This window comes from Astatotilapia calliptera, chromosome 8, assembly GCF_964374335.1.
Source record: "Astatotilapia calliptera chromosome 8, fAstCal68.1, whole genome shotgun sequence".
In the NCBI taxonomy this organism is placed as follows: domain Eukaryota; kingdom Metazoa; phylum Chordata; class Actinopteri; order Cichliformes; family Cichlidae; genus Astatotilapia; species Astatotilapia calliptera.
Window position 1 is genome coordinate 22,637,207 of NC_137429.1, and position 19,400 is coordinate 22,656,606.

The 19,400-nt window shown below is 39.4% G+C and overlaps 3 protein-coding genes, 1 long non-coding RNA gene and 1 other non-coding gene across 6 annotated transcripts; 2 read left to right on the forward strand and 3 right to left on the reverse strand.

The window, feature by feature from the left end:
- Positions 1-84: 84 nt before the first annotated feature.
- On the reverse strand, positions 85-9,703 carry plbd1b (phospholipase B domain containing 1b). Of its 2 annotated transcripts, XM_026177226.2 has the most exons (12): positions 9,578-9,703; positions 9,051-9,193; positions 8,315-8,537; positions 7,985-8,068; positions 7,174-7,315; positions 6,940-7,086; positions 6,464-6,608; positions 3,378-3,578; positions 2,490-2,630; positions 2,221-2,406; positions 1,964-2,070; positions 85-913 (listed from the first exon to the last, which is right to left on the reverse strand). In XM_026177226.2, exons 2-12 carry the CDS (start codon positions 9,154-9,156, stop codon positions 737-739), a joined length of 1,659 nt encoding a protein of 552 aa, XP_026033011.2. In that variant the 5' UTR covers positions 9,157-9,193; positions 9,578-9,703; the 3' UTR covers positions 85-736. The 2 variants fall into 2 exon arrangements, with proteins under 2 accessions (XP_026033011.2, XP_026033012.2); XM_026177227.2 differs by lacking the exon at positions 9,578-9,703 and having other exon boundaries at positions 8,315-8,417; positions 9,051-9,570.
- trnar-ccu (transfer RNA arginine (anticodon CCU)) lies at positions 9,313-9,385 on the reverse strand. Its single transcript has one exon. It is a non-coding gene; the product is annotated as a tRNA-Arg (tRNA).
- Positions 9,704-9,793: 90 nt separating the features above from the next.
- cby1 (chibby 1, beta catenin antagonist) lies at positions 9,794-11,527 on the forward strand. The gene is made up of 5 exons (XM_026177228.2): positions 9,794-9,930; positions 10,157-10,255; positions 10,398-10,503; positions 10,628-10,740; positions 11,121-11,527. Exons 1-5 carry the CDS (start codon positions 9,925-9,927, stop codon positions 11,199-11,201), a joined length of 405 nt encoding a protein of 134 aa, XP_026033013.1. The 5' UTR covers positions 9,794-9,924; the 3' UTR covers positions 11,202-11,527.
- Positions 11,528-12,236: 709 nt separating this feature from the next.
- Positions 12,237-17,449, forward strand: pdap1a (pdgfa associated protein 1a). Its single transcript, XM_026177229.2, has 6 exons — positions 12,237-12,418; positions 14,129-14,211; positions 14,339-14,413; positions 14,923-15,047; positions 15,135-15,286; positions 15,920-17,449. Exons 1-6 carry the CDS (start codon positions 12,406-12,408, stop codon positions 15,952-15,954), a joined length of 483 nt encoding a protein of 160 aa, XP_026033014.1. The 5' UTR covers positions 12,237-12,405; the 3' UTR covers positions 15,955-17,449.
- Positions 16,970-19,079, reverse strand: LOC145430327 (uncharacterized). The gene is made up of 2 exons (XR_013910813.1): positions 18,920-19,079; positions 16,970-17,530 (listed from the first exon to the last, which is right to left on the reverse strand). It is a non-coding gene; the product is annotated as an uncharacterized LOC145430327 (long non-coding RNA).
- Positions 19,080-19,400: the final 321 nt, after the last annotated feature.

Below are 19,400 nucleotides of genomic sequence, written 5' to 3' on the forward strand. Positions count from 1 at the left end.
TCATTTTCCCATAGGTACTATACATGGCAGTCAAATGCAATTATCATAACTTCTCTTTTTTGTCAACCAGATCAGAAACGTGAACCTTTTGTGAATATTTTATTTTGAAAATAACATCTTTTCCTTTCATATTTTGCACAAAAACAGTTGTTGTAGTTTTTGCGAATTTTATTTCTGTTTATATAGACAAAATGCACCACAGGTTATAATTTAATTTAGTATAGTTAATATTAATGCAAACTTAGATAATTTTCTTCCACAATGTGCAAACCTGAGTAGATACTGCATAGAATTGAACTCAAAAACAAAAATACTGTAATTATAATAAATATAAAACGAACAGGATTTTCCTGATGGTTTAAATCCAAACGTTTGTGGAAACTTTACACAGAGTGTTAAAATAGCGCAAACAAGCCGACAATCCTTATGCCAGTTCAGAGTACTCTGTCACTAATAGATAGATGCTGTGAAATAAGACCAACACAACACTACATCACAAACACCTCACTGCATCTAGTGGCATCTATTTCAGTATACTTCACTTTGATCATTTGTTGTCTGTTTTTAAAATGGATTATTAAATTATTAATTTAAAAAAACACCAATGTTGGCAAAATAATCAAGTTTTTTACTCTCTGTTTAGCTGCACCAACAGGATTTTCAGTGTTGTGGCGCAGGCTTTGTGAATTTGAACACAGCTACACATGGACGCATGGCATCTTCCAGCTCTGTGCTCTTATGGCTTGTCCAGCATGGGCCTCATGGTGATAAAGGGAAAGTTGTACGTGTGGGGGAGTCCCTGATGAATCGTGAAGTTAAAGGACTGCCATGAAAATGGGCGCAGACCCCCCTGGGTCGTGGGGCCATTTATTGCCTCGGCGACCAGCTGGAGCGCCATCTGGTAGTCCGTCACCTATACCGTGACACAGAAATGAGGAGGGAACAGGAACATGTGAAAGAAAGGTAATTTAATGCTTCTAATCAAATCTTGTTGCTTCATTTGAAATACTGGCTTCAACCACTGCACAATTTAACTTAAACTGAACTGAACAGAAATCTACACATAATTAATGTGAATGAATCTTATTAACTTTGGAGAGTGTTTTCATATTTTGCCAGCAGCAAATATATTTTTTCACTTAATCTAGGAAATATCTAACAGACAGATTAGCAACAGTGTTTGCACACACATTCACAAATGCTAGAGGTGATAACCTGGCCTTTATTCTAATACCACCAGGTGATATGACTAATATCACCTGGTGGTATATCTTGTTTGGGGCATCTATATTTGGACACTAGATTTACATATCGGTTTTATTGTCGCCATATTAGCACTGTGGATCACAGACAGCAGTCTAACAAAAAGATATACTCACTGATTTGTGCAAGGCATCTCGGTTGTTTGTGAGCATATTTGTCCCAGACTGATTAACAAGGTGCAAGGTTTGTAATTCACTGTGATATAAAAATGAATGCTAGCTTTAGCAAGTAAAAAATTATAGGTTTAAAAAAAAAAAAAAGGTTCTTACTGGATGAGCTCACTCTGCAGTTTTTTATTACAAACAAATACAGAACAGCTGATGGGCAGATCAAACTGAGAATTTGAGCGCAATGCTCAATTCTGTGGTATCAACTTGTCAATCACAGGTTAGACACGCCCTGAAACACACCCTGATATACTCCCTGTTTTACTCTAACGTAGAGAATCAACATCTTGCTCTATTAAAAACAACACACACCTAGAAATAGTTAAACAAATAACAAAAGGAGTAAAGAGAAAAACTGCAGCTTTAAAAAAAAACAGGGAATTTAAAGGGCATGTGACAGCGGTGACTCTTTAACCAAAGGTTATATCGGCAGACAAAAACACAAGCAAAACACATGCTGTACTTTGTATTTTGTTTTTATCCTCACACTGTAACAGAGCTGATTCTGGCCTAATGTGCTGGTGTCCTCTGACCTTAGTGTCGTAGCAGCCCCCTGGCCGTGGCCTCCTTGGTCTCAGGTCGTTGCGGCAGCAGATGGTTTTGCAGGGATGGCCCTTTGAGTAGGGATCTTTCTTGTAGTCTGAAACAGAAGCAGTCTGACGTTTAGTCATGCTGCTTTCACTTTGACGGGAACAAAAATATCCTGGGCTATTTGTGTTTTCTGTGAAGTGCTTTGAGCTCCAGAGCGGACATACAGCGCGAGGAACAATAACTCTGTTGTTTCACCTACTGTTGTATCTCATCATGCGTTTGAGGGAGCTGAGGTCGGACATCTTGGCCTGGTCCCTGCGGAGGATTTTAGCTCGGGGACAGAGATCATAGGAAAAGTCTTCCCCGTATCTTTTCCACATCACACTGTACCCACTCAGGTTGTAGATTTCAGCATGAAATGGTATATTGTATGACGGCCAATAACCTGTTAAATGGAGCACACTGGAGGGGGAGGTCACTCAGAAATCAACAACAGCAGTAATCACACAGATACAGGTGGTTTCTTACCTCTGCGTAACGCCCGAGTCTGATCGGAGTGCTTGACTTTGCCGGGAATCTGCTCTACAACAGTCAGAGCTCCATCCCTGATGCTTTTACTCAGAGAAATCCTGCTCAGGTCCACCACCATGTACTGGCTGTTATATGTGCCTGAAATACAAAGGAAATACAGATCCACTCCTTCCTGTCCCATGGACACTTGGATTTTGTGTGTCAACAAATATTGGAGGGATTTTGTGAGATGTGGTACAACTTTATTTACCTTTACTCACTAAAAGACCAATACTGAAGTAATGTAATCGGTCTAGCTCATGTTGCTGCATGTTAGCTATCCTACTGTAAAATGAAAGCTTACATGTACAGTCTCGCATGCACCTGAGGGATTTGGATCTAGAGAGGGAAGCACATAAACTTTTGGCTTATTAGATACATATTTGCACATGCCATAAAAACCGAAAACATAACCCGATCTGAATGAAATGACATCACGGTCTGCAGGTCACTGCAATAGCTTGGCAGGATGGTGAATCTGAGCGCCAATTCTGCTGTTTGTTAAAGAGCTGTCAGTCTCAAGAACACCCTGTCCTGTTTTCTCCTCTGCCCTCCATAGCAACGTGATGTGAAAGATCAAAGCATCCTTCCCAATTAACACACACAAGCATTGTGTAATTGAGAAGAACGATGTGTTTGAGAGACTGCTAAATCTCTATGGACATGTGTCCTGTGAATTTTTGCATTGCCAGCATTACGTCTAAAAGCCAGAAGGCAGGGCAATAACAGCATGCATTAGTGTGAATTAGTGGCTCCATATTACTTACTTACTTACTTTGGCTTACTTTGGTTTTGAATAAAGCCTCAAAACTCAACTTGCCTTAATTGACATCACTGAAATCTCACCTGAGTTGTATCTGGAGAAAACCTGCGCCCACTCCTCTCCGCTGTGCGCCAGACCGTTAGCCAGTCGGACCCTCTGCCAGGCCAGCAGGCTGTGAGGGCTGAGCTGAGAGAACAGAGAGGCATTGAAGACGCCGATGGAGGTCTGAGTCATCAGCAGGCCGCTCCCAAGGAGGTAGAAGTCATCCAGAGACATCAGGAAGCCTGGAGGAGGAGAACACGCAGCAGGTTTCTTTTTGACAGTCAACAAAGGAGTGGGGGAGGGTTGGGGGTCATTTGATAAAGTTGGAGCAAACCAACGGTGTCATGATTAGATCATTTGCAACTCACAACATGCTTAACTTGTATTTATTAGCAAATGGAATAAGTATCTTTAACTCAACCAGTGATTTCTGATTTTTTAAAGGCATTTTAAGGTTTTTTAAGGTACTACAGTAATATTAATTTGTTATTAAAATATATAAAGTCAAGTGAAACAATCCTGCTTTTTATGATTACTTGTCTTGTTACTTTCATTTATATAGCACATATAAAAAGGGAACAGAGCTTTTAGTTGCTTCTTCACATGTGTGGACCTCTGATTATGTGCTAATGGACTCTGGAAGGAGATGCAGGCTCCTGTTGTGCAATAATAAATATTAATTTGCCAGTTAAGCTGATAAATGAACAGCTCATGTGGGACAGACAGATAAGCAGAGAGGTTTTGCTGTAAATGCATTTTAAAAATCATTTATCTGTTAATTTATTCTGAGGTCTGTTTATTAAAGTGTGGCTTAATCCAAGGTGATTTTCTCCTATCATGACAATAAAGTAATCTTGCCTTGTCTCAAATGACTGCATGCTTCCTGAAATGATTTGCACACAGCAATAAAAATGATGTCCCAGTTTCTTTTAGCAAGTCTTTAGCATCTTTTAGCTCAGACGTTTTCAGTTTTCTGGTCTGCAACTTTATTATTTTGATTCACTCAGGAAGCTGTTTTTAGCATATAAAATCTGAAAACCCAGTATGCAGTATAATATCTGGACTCAACAACAGCCATACAGTGTTTGTGACCAGCTGCTGAAAATGGGTCATCAGTCAGCCCATAAAGTACTACATTTTGTATTTCCCTCAGCATTTAGCTCTGATGAACTGGTGGTGTATTAAAGTATTTATATTTAATGCACCATGTGCATTCTAATATTACTCTCTATCCACTTGATACGTAACTGTATGCTAACATGTTTCCCATTGTGGTCACGTGTTAGTGCTGTGCTCATCACCAACAAATGTGAGCACTTCAATAAAAGCATTATTTTATAGAGTTTGTGTGTGCTCCTATAATGCCACAATTTCTCCCAGTAGTGGATGTCACAGCAAATGTGCAAAGAAACTGCAAAACATCCAAGTGATACATCACAAACTCTACAGGCCTCAGTTACCATGTTAAATATTGACATTAAGCACAGTGCAATTAGCAAAAGACTGAACAAGCAGTCTTTTTTTTGGAAGGATTTCCAAGAAAGAGCCTCTTCTCTCCAAAAAGAACACTGGAGCATGCCTCAATCTGCAAAATTGTAGCTAAATAAGTCACAAAACCTCTGGACCAAGAAGACCACAAGACCGTAGTGTGCAGCGCTACATTTGCTGAAAACCAAACACAGCATATCAGCACAAACACCTCATACCAACTGTCAACACTGCGGTGGAGGGGTGATGACCTGAGACCTTTATGGTCACCGAGTCAAGCAAGAACTCCTCTGTGTGCCAAAGTGTTCTAGAGTCAAACGTGACGACATCTGTCCGATAGCTAAAGTTTGGCTCAAATGGGTTCATGCAACATGTCAACAATCCCATGCACAACAACAAATCTACAACAGAATGGCTAAAAAAAGAAAAGAATGAAAGTTCATAGACCCAGTCAAAGTTCAGACCTCATCCTGACTGAAAGCTGTGGCTGTACCTCAGGAGAACACCCCCAAACCTCAATACACTGAAGAACCTTGTAAAGAACAGTAGATTGAAGTTCCTTCACAGCGACGTGAGAGTCTTTTAAAGTCATAAAGAAAACAATTATTTCAAGTTATTGCTGTTAAAGGTGCTTTTCATGCTGTGAAAACTTTATTTTCATGTGACTTCATAACTTTTGTTAAAGATATGACTATCACGCTCATGAATCGCAAGTACCAGATGTGTTATCAGCATTCCTTTTCCGATTGCGTGTATTATAATTATTTCAAGTTTCATCTTGCCATACTACTTTTATGTAGAGTTACACCAGGTAGAATTACTCTATACTACTTTGTATTCTATACATGAAAAGGAAAAATAATAAGCTCCTCTGAAAAAACACATCCAACTCCTGCACTAGAAGTACAATATTAATATTATTAACAATAGAAGCCAGATGTCTTTGAATATTTCCACCACTGAGACTGCCCAGCACCTCTTCTTGTTCTCATGGTGCCGACCTGCAGTGCATGATAAATCCTCAGTACTGTTAGAGGGGAAGCAGCTTAGGAAGGCCGCAGAGGGCACACATCACCTCTGCTGACCCCATTGTATTTCATCTCTTTGTTTCAATATAGTGAGGTGATATCCTCGGCCTGCTGCTCTCTAAATATAGTGCTTTAAAACCACTTGTGTCCTGATAGGACTGTAGTCCACCAGAGGATTTTTTTATGGCCTGGTCCACTTGACAAATCTTTGGCCACAAAATTTCTCAGTCTCCTCTAACTCTACAGCGAGGGGAGTATAGCTCCGTTCGAGCATGTGCATAAACACACGCGGGATTCAGTGTTTTCTCATTACTGCCTAAGCTGCATGCTTTGCAGGAGAATTGTGTCGAGTAGGAAATGTTCATTGGGGATTTGGGTTAATTCCTAGATGTCAGTGTTCATATTTTCCCTTGTGGATTAAGGATAAGAAGTTCACCTCCCCTCGGAGCTTTTGCAAGAAAGAAGTGAGGTCTGTTCTTTGAAAAACCCTCTTCTTCTGCAAATTGATCTTTTTTTCTCGAGACACATTGATTATTTGAGTATATTTATGCATATAAGTGTGCGGTTGTGCGGCTCTTATACTGTATGTGATATAGTAGGAGTGTGTGTACCAGGGTAGCTGCTGAACGACATCTTTCCAGTGGCTACGTGTGTGTCAGACACCTTGAAGTCCCAGTGTTTATAGATACGCATGGTGGCTGCATAAGTATACCAGCTAGAGTGGCCAACTAGCAGGTTCTCAAAGCCTGGAAGAACCTGAGATACAGAGAAGAGAGAGAGAGAGAAACATCTATATTTTTAAAAGAAACAAGACACAATCAGTGAATCATAAAAGAAAGAGTTTAACGTGGATGCAACTTTATTAAGATACATTAAAGGGGTCTTAAAAAATCCAGTAGCACACATCCATTTGAACTTTGTTCCATAGATTGTTGTACGTGAAAGAGGAAATAAGCCCCTTGCAATGGCCTTTTACACTCATCTAAAAGAAGAAAATCCTGCTCACAGAGGCCAATAAAAGCAGTTAGGTTTGTGTTGAGGTTTTCCCAAGGGCTCCCTCACATGAGCCAAATGAGCTTGGCCTAACCTTTATGAGAGCTGTGCAGTGGCCCATTCCAGGCATCCTGAAAGCGCCGGACCCTGCGGAGGAGTTGGAGCGAGGTGTCAAAGCTGGGACAAGATCCAAGAGGTCACCGACACCATTTAGAAACTGGACCGTGAACGCTGATAGAGGCTGCGCAGGAGGGAAAGAGCAAGTGGCAAGAGATCCATGAAATGACTGTGACAACTCTCTCACAACCACAAACACACACATACACACCTCCCTGTGTTTGCTTTTGGCCCACAGTGCAGCTCCTGCGTGGAGTCCATCCAGCTGAGCCAGGATCAGTCCCATATGCCTCCACAAGGGGTCACTGTTTCTCCTGAGCTTCACCTGCTCTCTGGCCCACTGGTCTTGTTTGCTGGGGTTTATTCAAATTTTAGAATCAACGTTTATCTCTTGATGGTGCAGTTTTACATCACTCTAACAATCAATAGGTGCATAAATATAATTTGTAAATTCTGTATAGACAGTTGACAGTTATGAGGCACTATCATAGAATGTATATAAAAGATGGATGTAGACGTCCGCTGCCTAAAAGAGTCTTGTAAAGTTTTCAGCTAAGCTTTGCTGTCTTGAACCCAGGTGTGGCGGTTAAGGTGTGAATATGACAGAGAACTGACGCATACCACTGCATGCTTTATATTTACACAGCTGTGAATGAGAAAGTATTTGACTTTCATAACAACAACCACATCACCAGAATTTATCAAGTAAGACTTAAGACTGAGCCCATAAACTTAGTGTTTCCTGAGGTCACAGATTAAGTGAGCATTAAGATAATTTCCCTAGACTTCTACACAGTCTTTGTGCCAACAGGAGAGTCACCTCCTGCAGGCTATTAAAAGCAGAGAAGGGCAACACCCATCTTTTATATACACTCTGTGCACAATACTGGTTAATCAAGCCTCTGAAAAAGCATCTTGAAGGCAATGGAAAACAAAGAGAAACGCTTATAAATCTAGTATTAGACATGGGATTACTCTTAGCTTAATCCATGGCTTTGATTTGATATAATTTAACACTGTACCTCAAAAAGTTTTTCAAGGGCTCCAGAACCTTTTCATCCTTGATCAGCTGAGGGTACATGTTGGAGTAATGACTGAACATCTGTCTGCAATGGAAGGAGAATAAGCAGTGAGGGATTAGCCCACATAAAAGCAGTCCACATGTTACAACCAGAGCTAGCAACTACACCTAATAAGAAATGTAATCAAAGTGTAACGATATATTAACTGAAGTTGACCTGTATCTGCATTAGGTGTCGGACTGCATTGCTGCCACATGATTGGCTCACTTGAAAATTGCATTTATGGTGCTTAGTGTATTTTCATGCTTGCACTTAGCCTGTGCTGCTCACCCAGCAGTGAGGTAACCTTCCAGGTAGCCAGCCAAGAAGAAAGTGGTCTCATCTTCCTGAGTGATTCCTCCATAGCCTGCATTGATCTCCAGGATGCCCCATCCTGAGAGGAGCAGAGTGTCATTGAAGTACCCATAGGCTTCCCCCTCCGTCTCCATCAACCCCTCCTTCAGGATCACACTTTTCTGGGCAGCATCCCAGTGCACAGTGGCCTCTTGGAGCTCTACCATTGTAGAAGGATGGGTTACATGCTTGAGGTTAGATAACACACATTATGTAAGATAATGTCATGACACCGATAGAATAATTACAACAGCTTTCTCATGTGTTGCTATTTTCTGTCAAATTAATATTAATTGCATATTAATATTATAAGAACACTAACACAATGTTGTGTTCGTGTCCTTGCTTGAATATACAAGCATTTTTTTCAACTTACATTTGTTAACATAAGTGTTACAAAAACATTTTAAAAAAGAAAACGTGTTTAAATGCATTTAAATGGCTATGGTATTTCGAGTTACATGTTCAAATAGTGTTACATTTTAAAACTGTTAAATTTAGCCGGGAGAGAACAAAGTAACTGTCCATTAAAGAAAAGCTATGTAAGATATAACCATACGCCTTCTTTTATAGCGGTAAATATATTTATTTTGTGTTTAGCGTTCAGCTAGAGTTATAGGGATATAAAATTGGTTCCCGCCGTGTACAGACACGCCACAGTAAGGTTACTCACGGTAAGTTTGGAGCTTGACGTTCACTCTTCTGAATACATCCGTGGATTTTGTGGATACAGCTAAAGTGCTCAGCAGTACGCAGAGTGCCATTCTGCGTTTTTCCATGTTAGCCGTGGAGGTCTGTGTTCTGCCTGCCTCTCGCCTAGTTAGACACACATATTCTTCAAACGTATTAGGATTTATATGTGAAGATTTTCTTCTACAGACAACGAAGCACTTAAACTGTGTCTAAGGTGCTTGTTACGATAGCGAAAAGTAGAACACCCCAGATGGGACTCGAACCCACAATCCCTGGCTTAGGAGGCCAGTGCCTTATCCATTAGGCCACTGGGGCCGTGTACAAAGTAAGGCGGGGCCAGTGTATTTTAAGTACAGCCGTAACCTACTGAAATAGTGTTCGTATTATCTTTACTTTTTGTACATTATCATTATCTGCATTGTGCTGTTCATAATAGTCAATTTAATGTATGGAGTTATTTTTTTTAATTATATGAGCTCATCCGAATAAAATATTAAAGCGTCGTACCCCAAAGACGGTAAAAGATCACCATGGTGACGTTCCGTTACACGGGTTGTTCCATTATCATTCAGAAACAGGAAGATCTTATGAAATTCTAACTAGTAGGTATTAAAATGTGAACACGATACCCCCCCCCCCCCCCCCCCCCAAAAAAAAAAAAAAAGTAAGACGATGGATTAAATTTTAGTTTCTTTAAGGGTATTATGGTGGACATTTTTTCCCGAATAGTTTGTGCGAAAGTCGTGGAATGTTTCAGGATTGCCCACTTTGTACAAATGGAAAATTCGCACTTGCGCAGTGGCAAGCATGTTCTGCGAGAAACGGATTCAGGCGAACTTAAATAAATACCCTGTATGGAGGTAAATATGTTAGCTGTATATTTAAATTGAAACAGCATTACCTAAATACTCTGAGAGGCAGGGGATAATTTCATTAAATTGTGAGATATAAGTAATTCACGCAGCTAGCCACCTAGCATTAATTTGGTCGTGCACCGCTAACGACGGTAAACACAGTGAGAAGCTAGGTGAAGCTAGCGTTATCTTAAAAATAGTAATTCTCTTTCGGGTGCTGTCTCTGATCTAGGACCTTAAAAAATCTCTGAGGATGCCTCTGTTTGGAAACCCATTTAGTCCTAAAAAGGTTCCTCCACGTAAATCCGCCTCCTTGTCCAGCCTCCACACGGTGAGCTAATGAATTTTAGCATCATTCACACACTGGAAACACTAGTTGTACAGCACGTTCGGGGGGGGGGGGGGGGTTAATCTGCATAACACCCTGAGAGATAGCATTAACCGTTATTTATACCTTTTTATCTTTTTTTTAGTTGGATCGTTCAACTCGAGAAATAGAGCTGGGCCTTGAGTATGGCCCTCCTGTGATGAACATTGGAGGTCAGGTCTTGAAATTTGAAGAGGGACAGTGGATTACAGGTAATGGGTTTTCTGAATAATTACCTTTTAGTTCTCTCTCTCTATGTGTGTCTGTGTGTGTTATTATCTGGTTCCTTGTGGCCAACACAGCATAAACGTTTTTTTTTCTCCTTTGTGAAACCAGAATCTGGTGGAAATGTGTCTAGTAGGGAAGTTCAGCGGCTTAAGAAAAAAAATATCCAGCTGGAGGAAGAGAATAACGTATTAAAACTAAAGATTGAACTTCTCCTGGATATGGTAAGATCAATTGTCATTACATTGTGAGTAATATTATGGATGCAATATTAGGCTCTGAGGTAGGAAAGGTTTTTTTTTTTGCCTCCTCTGTAAAGCTGTTATAACTGCATAATACTTCTTTTTTTACAGGCTGCATATTATATTTAAGTTATAAATGTAATTACCAGTTCATTCAATTATATAACGCTTACTTTTTCTTTTATTTGGCTTTTATTTATATCTTATGAACTTTTATTATATAGTTCCTATGTAGAGCACTTTGTTTCAGCTGTGGTTTTTTTTAAAGTGCTTTATAAATAAAGGTGATGATGATAATGATGATGATAACCCGGTTTGTCGCAGAAGGAGTAAAATAGTGATCTTTAATCTTTTCCTTCAAGTTAACAGAGACTACCGTAGAGTATCACCTGATGGAGAAAGAAGTGGAAGAAGTCAAGACTCAACATCGAAGAAAAAAATGACAGATCTGATCTAGTGCCTCCATTGAATAAAGCGTTTTCTTCCAAGTAAATATTTTTGTATCGATAGATAACAGGACAAAAGTAATAATATCATCCATTTTCCTCAAAATGAGGATTCTTGTGTGTTACATTTTACTCTTTATTTTCCGCTTACTGTATGTTTTCTGTTTTTAATTTGTTGAATTATTTCACCTTAAAAACCTTCTTTGTTCAATACACAGCCAATTTTCTACACTTTGTACATTTGTATGTGATGTAAAACCTGCTTTTTAATATAATTTTTTTCTATTTTCTCTTTGGATTAAAAGTAAACTCCATTGACAAAAGGCATTTCTTTTTGTTTGACTTTCGGTTTTTAGAAAATAACATTTGTGAATTGTTGGATTCATAGCAGCTCTAAAAATATACAGTAACACAATAGAAAGAATAAAATAAGAAAAGTAAGGCTTCATTCACTATTACAGCTTTTCATTCAGCTCCACTTCCAAATAGAGCAAAACCCTCATATACAGTATGCCTTCCATATACTTACTGAGCAACTTTTGGGTGGTCAGAATTATTTATAAGTATTTTTAATACATAGCATACAGAGCTTCATTTTTTGTACATTGTTTTTTATTTTATTTTAACAAACAGAATAAAAACATGCTTTTGAAACAGGCTCAAACCCGTGAAAGGAAAAGGGAAACCGGAGGTGTTAGATTTAATTCTTTTATTAGTTTTAATAGTGCATAAACCTGCACAAACTCTGAGGCTGGATCTGTATCTTGAATGTCAGCATCTCCTTCCCAACCGACCAATAAAGCCTGATTTATGCGTGAATTATGTTATGTTGTTCAGTCAGTCATAGGTGTTTATTGAGCACTGTATAAAATTCAAATAATCAAATATACGATTATGATTTTATTTATTTATGCATTATTATATTATTAAACAGATAAGCGTTACATGCCACTTTTATGAATGATTTAAGTCTCTTTATCCAATTGGTCAATGCACCTTTCAATCAAATGCGCAGTGCAGCTTATAGTCCCAAGTGCGCATGCGTACGTCTCCGCGAGCGAAAGAGGCGTCTGCCAATAGCGGGAGAGACGAAGTACTTTTTAGTCTTTTCATCTAGCACTTTAAATCACCGGCGTTTCGAGTGAACTGTTGTATTATTCTTTGACGTTGTGGTGGACTTTTATAGAACTCACCTATAACAATGCCTCGTGGTGGTAAGTATTAAAACGAAAATTCACATAATGTGCCTGTTTTTGCGAGTACATTTTAGCTAGCGGATCATTAGCCCTTTGAATTCACACATGCTTAGCATGTTTAGCATGCTACATAGTTAGCATAATGTAATTTGCCGGTAAGAACGGTTTATTAAAGGCACCAGAGACGTACCGATATCCAATTATTTATTTGTTCTCACGTGAGCTCAGATGACGACTTGGTGTTAACTTAAACCTCAATAGTCTTTTTTTGTTTTGTTTTTTGGTTGCTTGCTTTTAACCGCTAATACCGTGCGCAGAGAAGAAAGCATCCGGGTCAGTTTACATACATAATCAGTTATTGAAATTTCTATTTGGAGGTTGTCTTTGTACCAGTTTACATCATAAATATATGGTCAAACTATTCGGGGTTTTTTTCTTTGTCTTTGTCGGTACGTCCTTCTAAGTCGTCGGCTGTTAGATTTTCCGGTGAGGGGAGCTGGCCCTCTATAAACGTCAGTGTGACTCATCGGCGCTCACGGTATCTTCTCTTCACGCAGCAGGCTGTGTGGATTTCTGAAGTCACGTTGTGAATTGTGTCATCAGCCAAAGATGGCTCTGGGCACTTGTTCTCAAATATAGGGCTACATGGTGAGAGAGCACCAGTATTTTTTTCATAGTTGTGTCTACCCAGTGATTAACTTTGCAGGTTGCTTATAAGTTATCACCCCCGCCCCAAATAGCTGATTGTATTCTCAGAATGGTAATTCTGTTCCTCTGGATGCAGCATTTTCAGTGGGAGCACGCTTTTGTCGCTTATTCAAACGACTTGTTTAATGTTTTATGTTGCTAATTAGGGCTGCACGATTTTGCATAAAATGAGAATCACGATTTTTTTTTTTTTTTGGCTTAGAATTGAGATCACGATTCTCTCACGATTTTCTTTTCCAATAGGCTATAAATATTTATTGCACTTATTAACTGCACATCAACTTCGTAACAATTGAAACTGAACATAAAAACGATAAATAAACATAAAAACAACAAATGTCTCACGTTTTGTTGTTGCCGCAAAATGTTGTACTGCTTGAAATTCTGTCTCCACCTTTGCTCGACACTGCGTGTATAGAGCAGGTAGTGCAACAATAGAAACGCACTGTGTAGCGTTTGTCTAGGCCTAGGGTGTTGATCATTTTCCTAAATCCCTCGTTTTGCACAGTGTTGATGGGAGCCATATCTTTGGTCAGGTGATAAGTAATAGCCTCCGTAATGTCTTTGTGCCTGCGGAAGTTCGACGGGTATAGGGAAGCGCTGTATAAGGTTCCCGTTATTGATGTTTGGGTGGTTGACCGGGACGGATTTTCTCCTGTCACTTTCTCGTCATCCCTGACGTGCTCTCCGTTGTTTTTTCCCTGCTAATTTTAGCATCACACGGCACAGCTTCTGTATCACGTGGTATAAGGCTCCGCCCTTGTCATTTGTTGAGCAGGAAGAGAGAGCGCTTGTTTTCATGCAGATTACGTCCCGCATCAAAATGCAGTACAGTAGTCGTCGTCGTCGTATTTTTTTTTTATTTATTTTTTTATTTTTATTTTTTTAAATCGTTGTCATTTGGAAATGAGATCGCACATAAGTATGACTCGAGATCGCGATTTTCTAACGATTAATCGTGCAGCCCTATTGCTAATAGATGGTCTTTTTGCTGCTGACAGCTTAAAAATTGTCTTGCAGGGAAAAAGGGCCACAAGGGCCGCGGGAAGCAGTTCAGCAACCCTGAAGAGATTGACCGTCAGATGAGAGCCCAGCGAGAGATGGTGAGTGAAACTTGTTGGGGTTTTTTTTTGTTTGTGGTTTTTTTTTTTTTTTTTTTTTTTTTTTTTTATAACAAATATTTGATTACCCTAAAAGACATTAAGTATGACTGTATGTGTATTTTAACAGGAAGAAAATGGTGGTGTAGAGAAAGAGGGCTCTTCAGAGTCTGAGGAGGAAAGCAGCAGCGACGACGAGTCTGAGGTGAATGTGTTATTAATTTGTCAATGGGTGAATATGTGTGTGTTTGTGTGAGAACCTGAAAATGAATCTTTTTTGTTTTTCACTGAATGCTTACTGTCAAAAGCACCGTTTAGACCAGGGGTGGCCAAACTCAGTCCACGAGGGCCGGTGTCCCTGCAGGGTTTAGATCTCACCTTGGGTCAACACACCTGAATCACATGATTAGTTCGTTACCAGGTCTCTGGAGAACTTCACATGTGGAGGAGCTAATTTAGCCATTTAAATCAGCTGTGTTGGTTCGAGGACACATCTAAAACCAACAGTCACACACAGATATGTTGTATACATTTGGCACCACACCATAAATAACATGATGGATGAAGAAATGTCTTTATAGGAAAACAACTACACCCAAATGATTCATTACAACTACAGCAGTACACGGTTCTTAAAGGTAGTTTGTGTAGAGAATTTGATGCAAGCCCTGTCATAGTGATTGGTGTTACAAAGGTTTTTCTTTCTTTATGTAGGTTAGAAAGAGGAGTGGAGTGGAGGGGCTTATTGAGATTGAGAATCCCAATCGTGTCGCTCAGAAGAGCAAAAAGGTAGCTGAAGTAGACGTCAGCGCTCCCAGAGAGCTTTCTCGCAGGGAGAGGTGGGTGTCAAACAAAAGATGTTTTGGTTTGTGTTTCATACCTTTTCAAGGGGACTAAATATTACTATCTTAATGTATCTTTTTCAGGGAAGAGATAGAAAAGCAGAAATCAAAAGAGCGCTACATGAAACTTCATCTTGAGGGTAAGACTGAGCAGGCCAGGGCTGATCTCGCCAGACTGGCTATCATCAAGAAACAGAGGGAGGAGGCTGCCAAGAAGCGAGACGAACTCAGGAAAGGTGAGAATAGTGAAAATTGTGCAGTGTGGAGAAAGTATACACCTTGCTGCTCATTTAAATAGCTGCTTTAAAAAAATATGTCGTTTCTGAAAATGTGCATGAGTGCACAGAACCACAGATTTATCCAAGATTTATTTCAAACTACATCTCTGTAACATCTCTAAAAGTTTGTAGATAACAATCTATCTGTCTGGAGCAGAGTGACTGCATCATGCTTGTTTCTGTGGCTTTTATATTGTGAGTAATGGAGCACTTTGCATCCTCAGTGAGTTGAGTTGCAACACAAAAGCTCCAGAACATAATTCAACATGCCCTCTCTGGCTTGGGGCTGTAAGAGGATATGAGATTTGTTTGTACAGGGGGGGAAAAAAAACTTTCTGTGTAGACAAAGTGTTGTACTGCCAGAGAATACAAATGCATTTTTCTGAAATGAGGCAGGGCAGGAACTTCTAAGAAAGCGCCAGGATGTCAGATGTTTGCAAGGCTTGCTGCTTTAGTGTGCCGTTCTCATAATTACAATAACCAACAGGAGACTTTATGACTCAGATTGTTTGGATGGGTTTTATGGAAATGTTTAGCACTTTGAAATTCAAAGCTTTGCACTGTTTTCTTTTTTTTGTCATTTTTCATCAGAGAAAGAAGCAGAAGAAGCCAAAGCAAAGCGCTAGTCCTCCACCTGAAAGCTTCGCCATGTACTTCACTCTCAGAGGGATGGAGGGAGAAGCAGAGGAGAACGGGGAGGGGACTATTATGGGTAGTGTCAGATCAGGACTGCTCTTAAACTCCTGTACCTCATTTTAAATCAAAGTTCGTGGGGCTTCCACGGCAAGAGAAAACAGGTGGAACAAAACAAGATGAAGAGAAATGGAACATTTGGAATGCCTCCAGGTTTCTTTAAAACTCCTTCAAGGTTCCAGAGGAGACAATCGCAGGTTTTCCAAGTGCTTCACAGCCTCTTCATTGCTCCACACCTACCAGGTTTTTAATTCAAAAGCTGCTGAAGTTATTTGCATTCCTTTTGATTTGTGCATTTTTTTTTTTTAAAACAAGATTACCTAATAGAAGTTTACTGTCATGTAAAATTGCATGAGGATTTCTTTGGTGCTTTACTTTTTCTCCAGTTTTAACTGTTTTGTAAGAACTCAAATCAGCGACAGGAGAAGGAAAGAACATTATTAAACACATGAACTGATATAGGAAGTACACTCTGGATTTTACTACTTTGTTCTAGGTTTAAAATGGTATGCTGCAGCTCAGTTATCAGAAATCAGTTGAGTTGATATTTTGCATAAACGTTTCCTCATTCTTCTCACTCCATTAGAGTAAAGTCAAAATTTCCAGAAACTGCTGTCCCCCTTTTTTTTTTTTTTTTTTTTTTTTCCCCGTTTGCCATTGATATGAAAACAGATTTTTAATTGGAAATTTACAGAGTGGAAATAATTGGCTGTTGTCTCCACCACAGCGAGACATATTGTTATTTGGTTTGTCTTATGTCCCGTGATTGTTTTCAGTACTTTCTTACCTTCAGTCAACTTACTGTTCATGTTTCTTGGCCTTAGACCACCAGGAACAGCCCATGAAATTCCTTTAAAAGAATTTTTTAATTTTTTTTTTGGGAGGGAGGTGATGTATCTGTATTTAAAAGTTTAATCTGAAACATCCTCAGTATTTTTGGCCTTACGCTGTTTCTAGTGACAGCTTCTGTATTTCTGTAGCAGAGTGTCTTTTGTCGCCTTGTTAAAGTTTACATGACACCAGCTCACTGTTTTTTCTGTAAGTAAAGTGCTACAGTTAACATACACATACTTTCTTAGGTACATTACCACTCAGCAGTAATGCACTTATATACATAAGCACCTCTAAAAACAGCTTCCAGATGATGGCCCGGCTCCTCTCACGGAGCAAAAAACCCCCGAATGTTATTAACTTCACAAAGAGGATTTTCTGCAGGGCAGCTGAATTGTCTAGACTGAACAGGTGAACATAATAAATTGGTCATTATGTGGTGCGTTGGAAATTATCTTGAACAAAATTATGGTGTTTTCCACGATGTTCACTGGACAAAATGTTGAAACCATGAGGTGTAAGAGGTGTTTTCCCTCATGTATTTGAAGTGATTTGAAACAATAAACTGATCAGCTGCGTTGCTGCATCTAATTTAAACTGCAAGCATTGGACTGTTTCATCTGCTCACCTAACACGGTAAAACATGTTGTTCTGATAAACGGATTAATTTGGATGGGCCTGAAAGTAGAGCTGGGCGATAGAACGATAACGATATGTATCGCGATATAACTTTTACTCGATAGAGAAATTAAGCTATCGCGATAGACCTCGCCGCTCTTGTCCTCTTAAAATAAAAAAAAAAATAAAAGTTTAGCCAATCCAAACTAAGTAGCGCAGCGCCGAACCAATCACAGCCGCAGCGTCACGTCGCGTGACTTGTTACGTACAGCACAAGTGCCAAGCCGCACATGTGTTTGTTTGGGAAGGAGCCAGCGGGTAATGGAGCCAGCGCATAATGGAGGAAATGAGTGTGCCGACTAGAAAAATCAATCGAGCGTGACCGAAGAGAAAACAGATGATGGTTTCAATGCCGGAGAGATTGTCGAACGGAAGAGCCATAGGAGTTCCGTTGTGTGAAGGTATTTCGGCTATTTCAAGTCTGACAAAAAACAGAGTAGCGTGCACTGTAAATTGTGCCGAAAGCAAGTCTGGAAATACAATAAACTGGTGCATGCGTCACACTGCGCCACGTTATTGTTTCGGTGAAAAGAATTTCTACAATACTGTTAATTCTACTCTTTGCAGTGTTTAAATGCTTACACAGTTACTGTCCGTCCACACATACGACTCGGTTCTGCTTCTATGCCCCAGCTTTGTTTACTTTTTCCCACGAGGCTTCTAGACTTCTGATTGGCCAACATTTCTGCACGGTTAGGAATCTAGCGCCACCTGCTGCTTTGGCATGTTCATAGCAGCGTTTTCCTTCATTTCTCCCTTTATGTGTGGACGGGATTATTTTTTAAAACGAAAACGGAAAATCTCCGTTTTCAAAAACACCCGTGTACGTGTGGACGTAGCCTCAGTCTCTGACTGGAAGCGCTAATTCATCATTCGGCTTTTGTCAGACTAAAGTAACTGTTAAAACTGTTTGAAAAGCTCAGCTATACAACAAGGAGAGATTGAGAATTTCCTTTTAGTTCTCAGTTTATTTGATATTGACAAAAGTTAGTCAGTTTTGTCTGTTCTTCTGTAAAACAAACTAAGATTTATTTTTAGAATTAATATTTTGTTTCTAAGTGGAATTGACAATTTGGTCTGTTTCGTTTGTTCTATTTTGAAACTTAAACGCTTTAGCGGCTGCCTTTTGTGTAGTTTGCAATATTTGCCTTTATTTATCTGAAAAAGTCTCATGTTCCTTAAGTACATCTACCCTGTTGAACTTATTATGGGAAATAAATATTTAAATCAAAACAAGCTGCTGATTATTTCACATTTTACTTGTGAGCAACGGCACATTTAAATCTTACAAATATAGTTATTTGGCTTATATCGTGATAGATATCGTTATCGCCTGAAATGAAAAAAACATATCGTGATATGAAAAAATCTCATATCGCCCAGCTCTACCTGAAAGTAATGGCGCACTTGTGCCAGATGCCAAACTATGTCCAGTTCTGTACAAACGTCTCAAGCCACTCCTAATTCAAAACGTATATATGATAATAGGTAAATGGGTGCAGTGATTAAATATAATATGCAAAAATAAATGCAGTAAATGAGGCAAAAACAGTTTATGCGATTCTAATGAGCTTGAAAATCAGTATTTGGGATGAGTGCCTTTATTCTTCAACACATCCTGAACTCTCAGGCACCTTTCTTGTCATTTCTTTAAGTAGTCTTCAGGAATAGTTCTCCAGGTTTCTTGAAGGACATTCAAAGGTCTTTGTTCTGCTGTTTGTCAAGATGATCCCACACTACATCAATAATGTTGAGGTCTGGACTCTGGGGTGACCAATCCATGACTTAAAGTGCTCCATTGTCTGTGTTTGGGATCATTGTCATACTGAAAAATGAAGCTGTTACCAATCAGACACTTTCTGTATGGTAT

What these genes read in the sequence shown, in the direction of transcription:
- plbd1b (XM_026177226.2), bottom strand. Translation starts at nt 9,156, where the DNA reads ATGGAAAAACGCAGAATGGCACTCTGCGTACTGCTGAGCACTTTAGCT. An exon ending in GAAGGTTACCTCACTGCTGG is followed by an intron (nt 8,069 to 8,314) that starts GTGAGCAGCACA and finishes CTTCCATTGCAG; the next exon opens with ACAGATGTTCAGTCATTACT. An exon ending in CCAAAAGCAAACACAGGGAG is followed by an intron (nt 7,087 to 7,173) that starts GTGTGTATGTGT and finishes CCTCCTGCGCAG; the next exon opens with CCTCTATCAGCGTTCACGGT.
- cby1 (XM_026177228.2), top strand. An exon ending in CCTTGTCCAGCCTCCACACG is followed by an intron (nt 10,256 to 10,397) that starts GTGAGCTAATGA and finishes TCTTTTTTTTAG; the next exon opens with TTGGATCGTTCAACTCGAGA. An exon ending in AGAGGGACAGTGGATTACAG is followed by an intron (nt 10,504 to 10,627) that starts GTAATGGGTTTT and finishes TTGTGAAACCAG; the next exon opens with AATCTGGTGGAAATGTGTCT.
- pdap1a (XM_026177229.2), top strand. An exon ending in TGAGAGCCCAGCGAGAGATG is followed by an intron (nt 14,212 to 14,338) that starts GTGAGTGAAACT and finishes GTATTTTAACAG; the next exon opens with GAAGAAAATGGTGGTGTAGA. An exon ending in GCGAGACGAACTCAGGAAAG is followed by an intron (nt 15,287 to 15,919) that starts GTGAGAATAGTG and finishes ATTTTTCATCAG; the next exon opens with AGAAAGAAGCAGAAGAAGCC.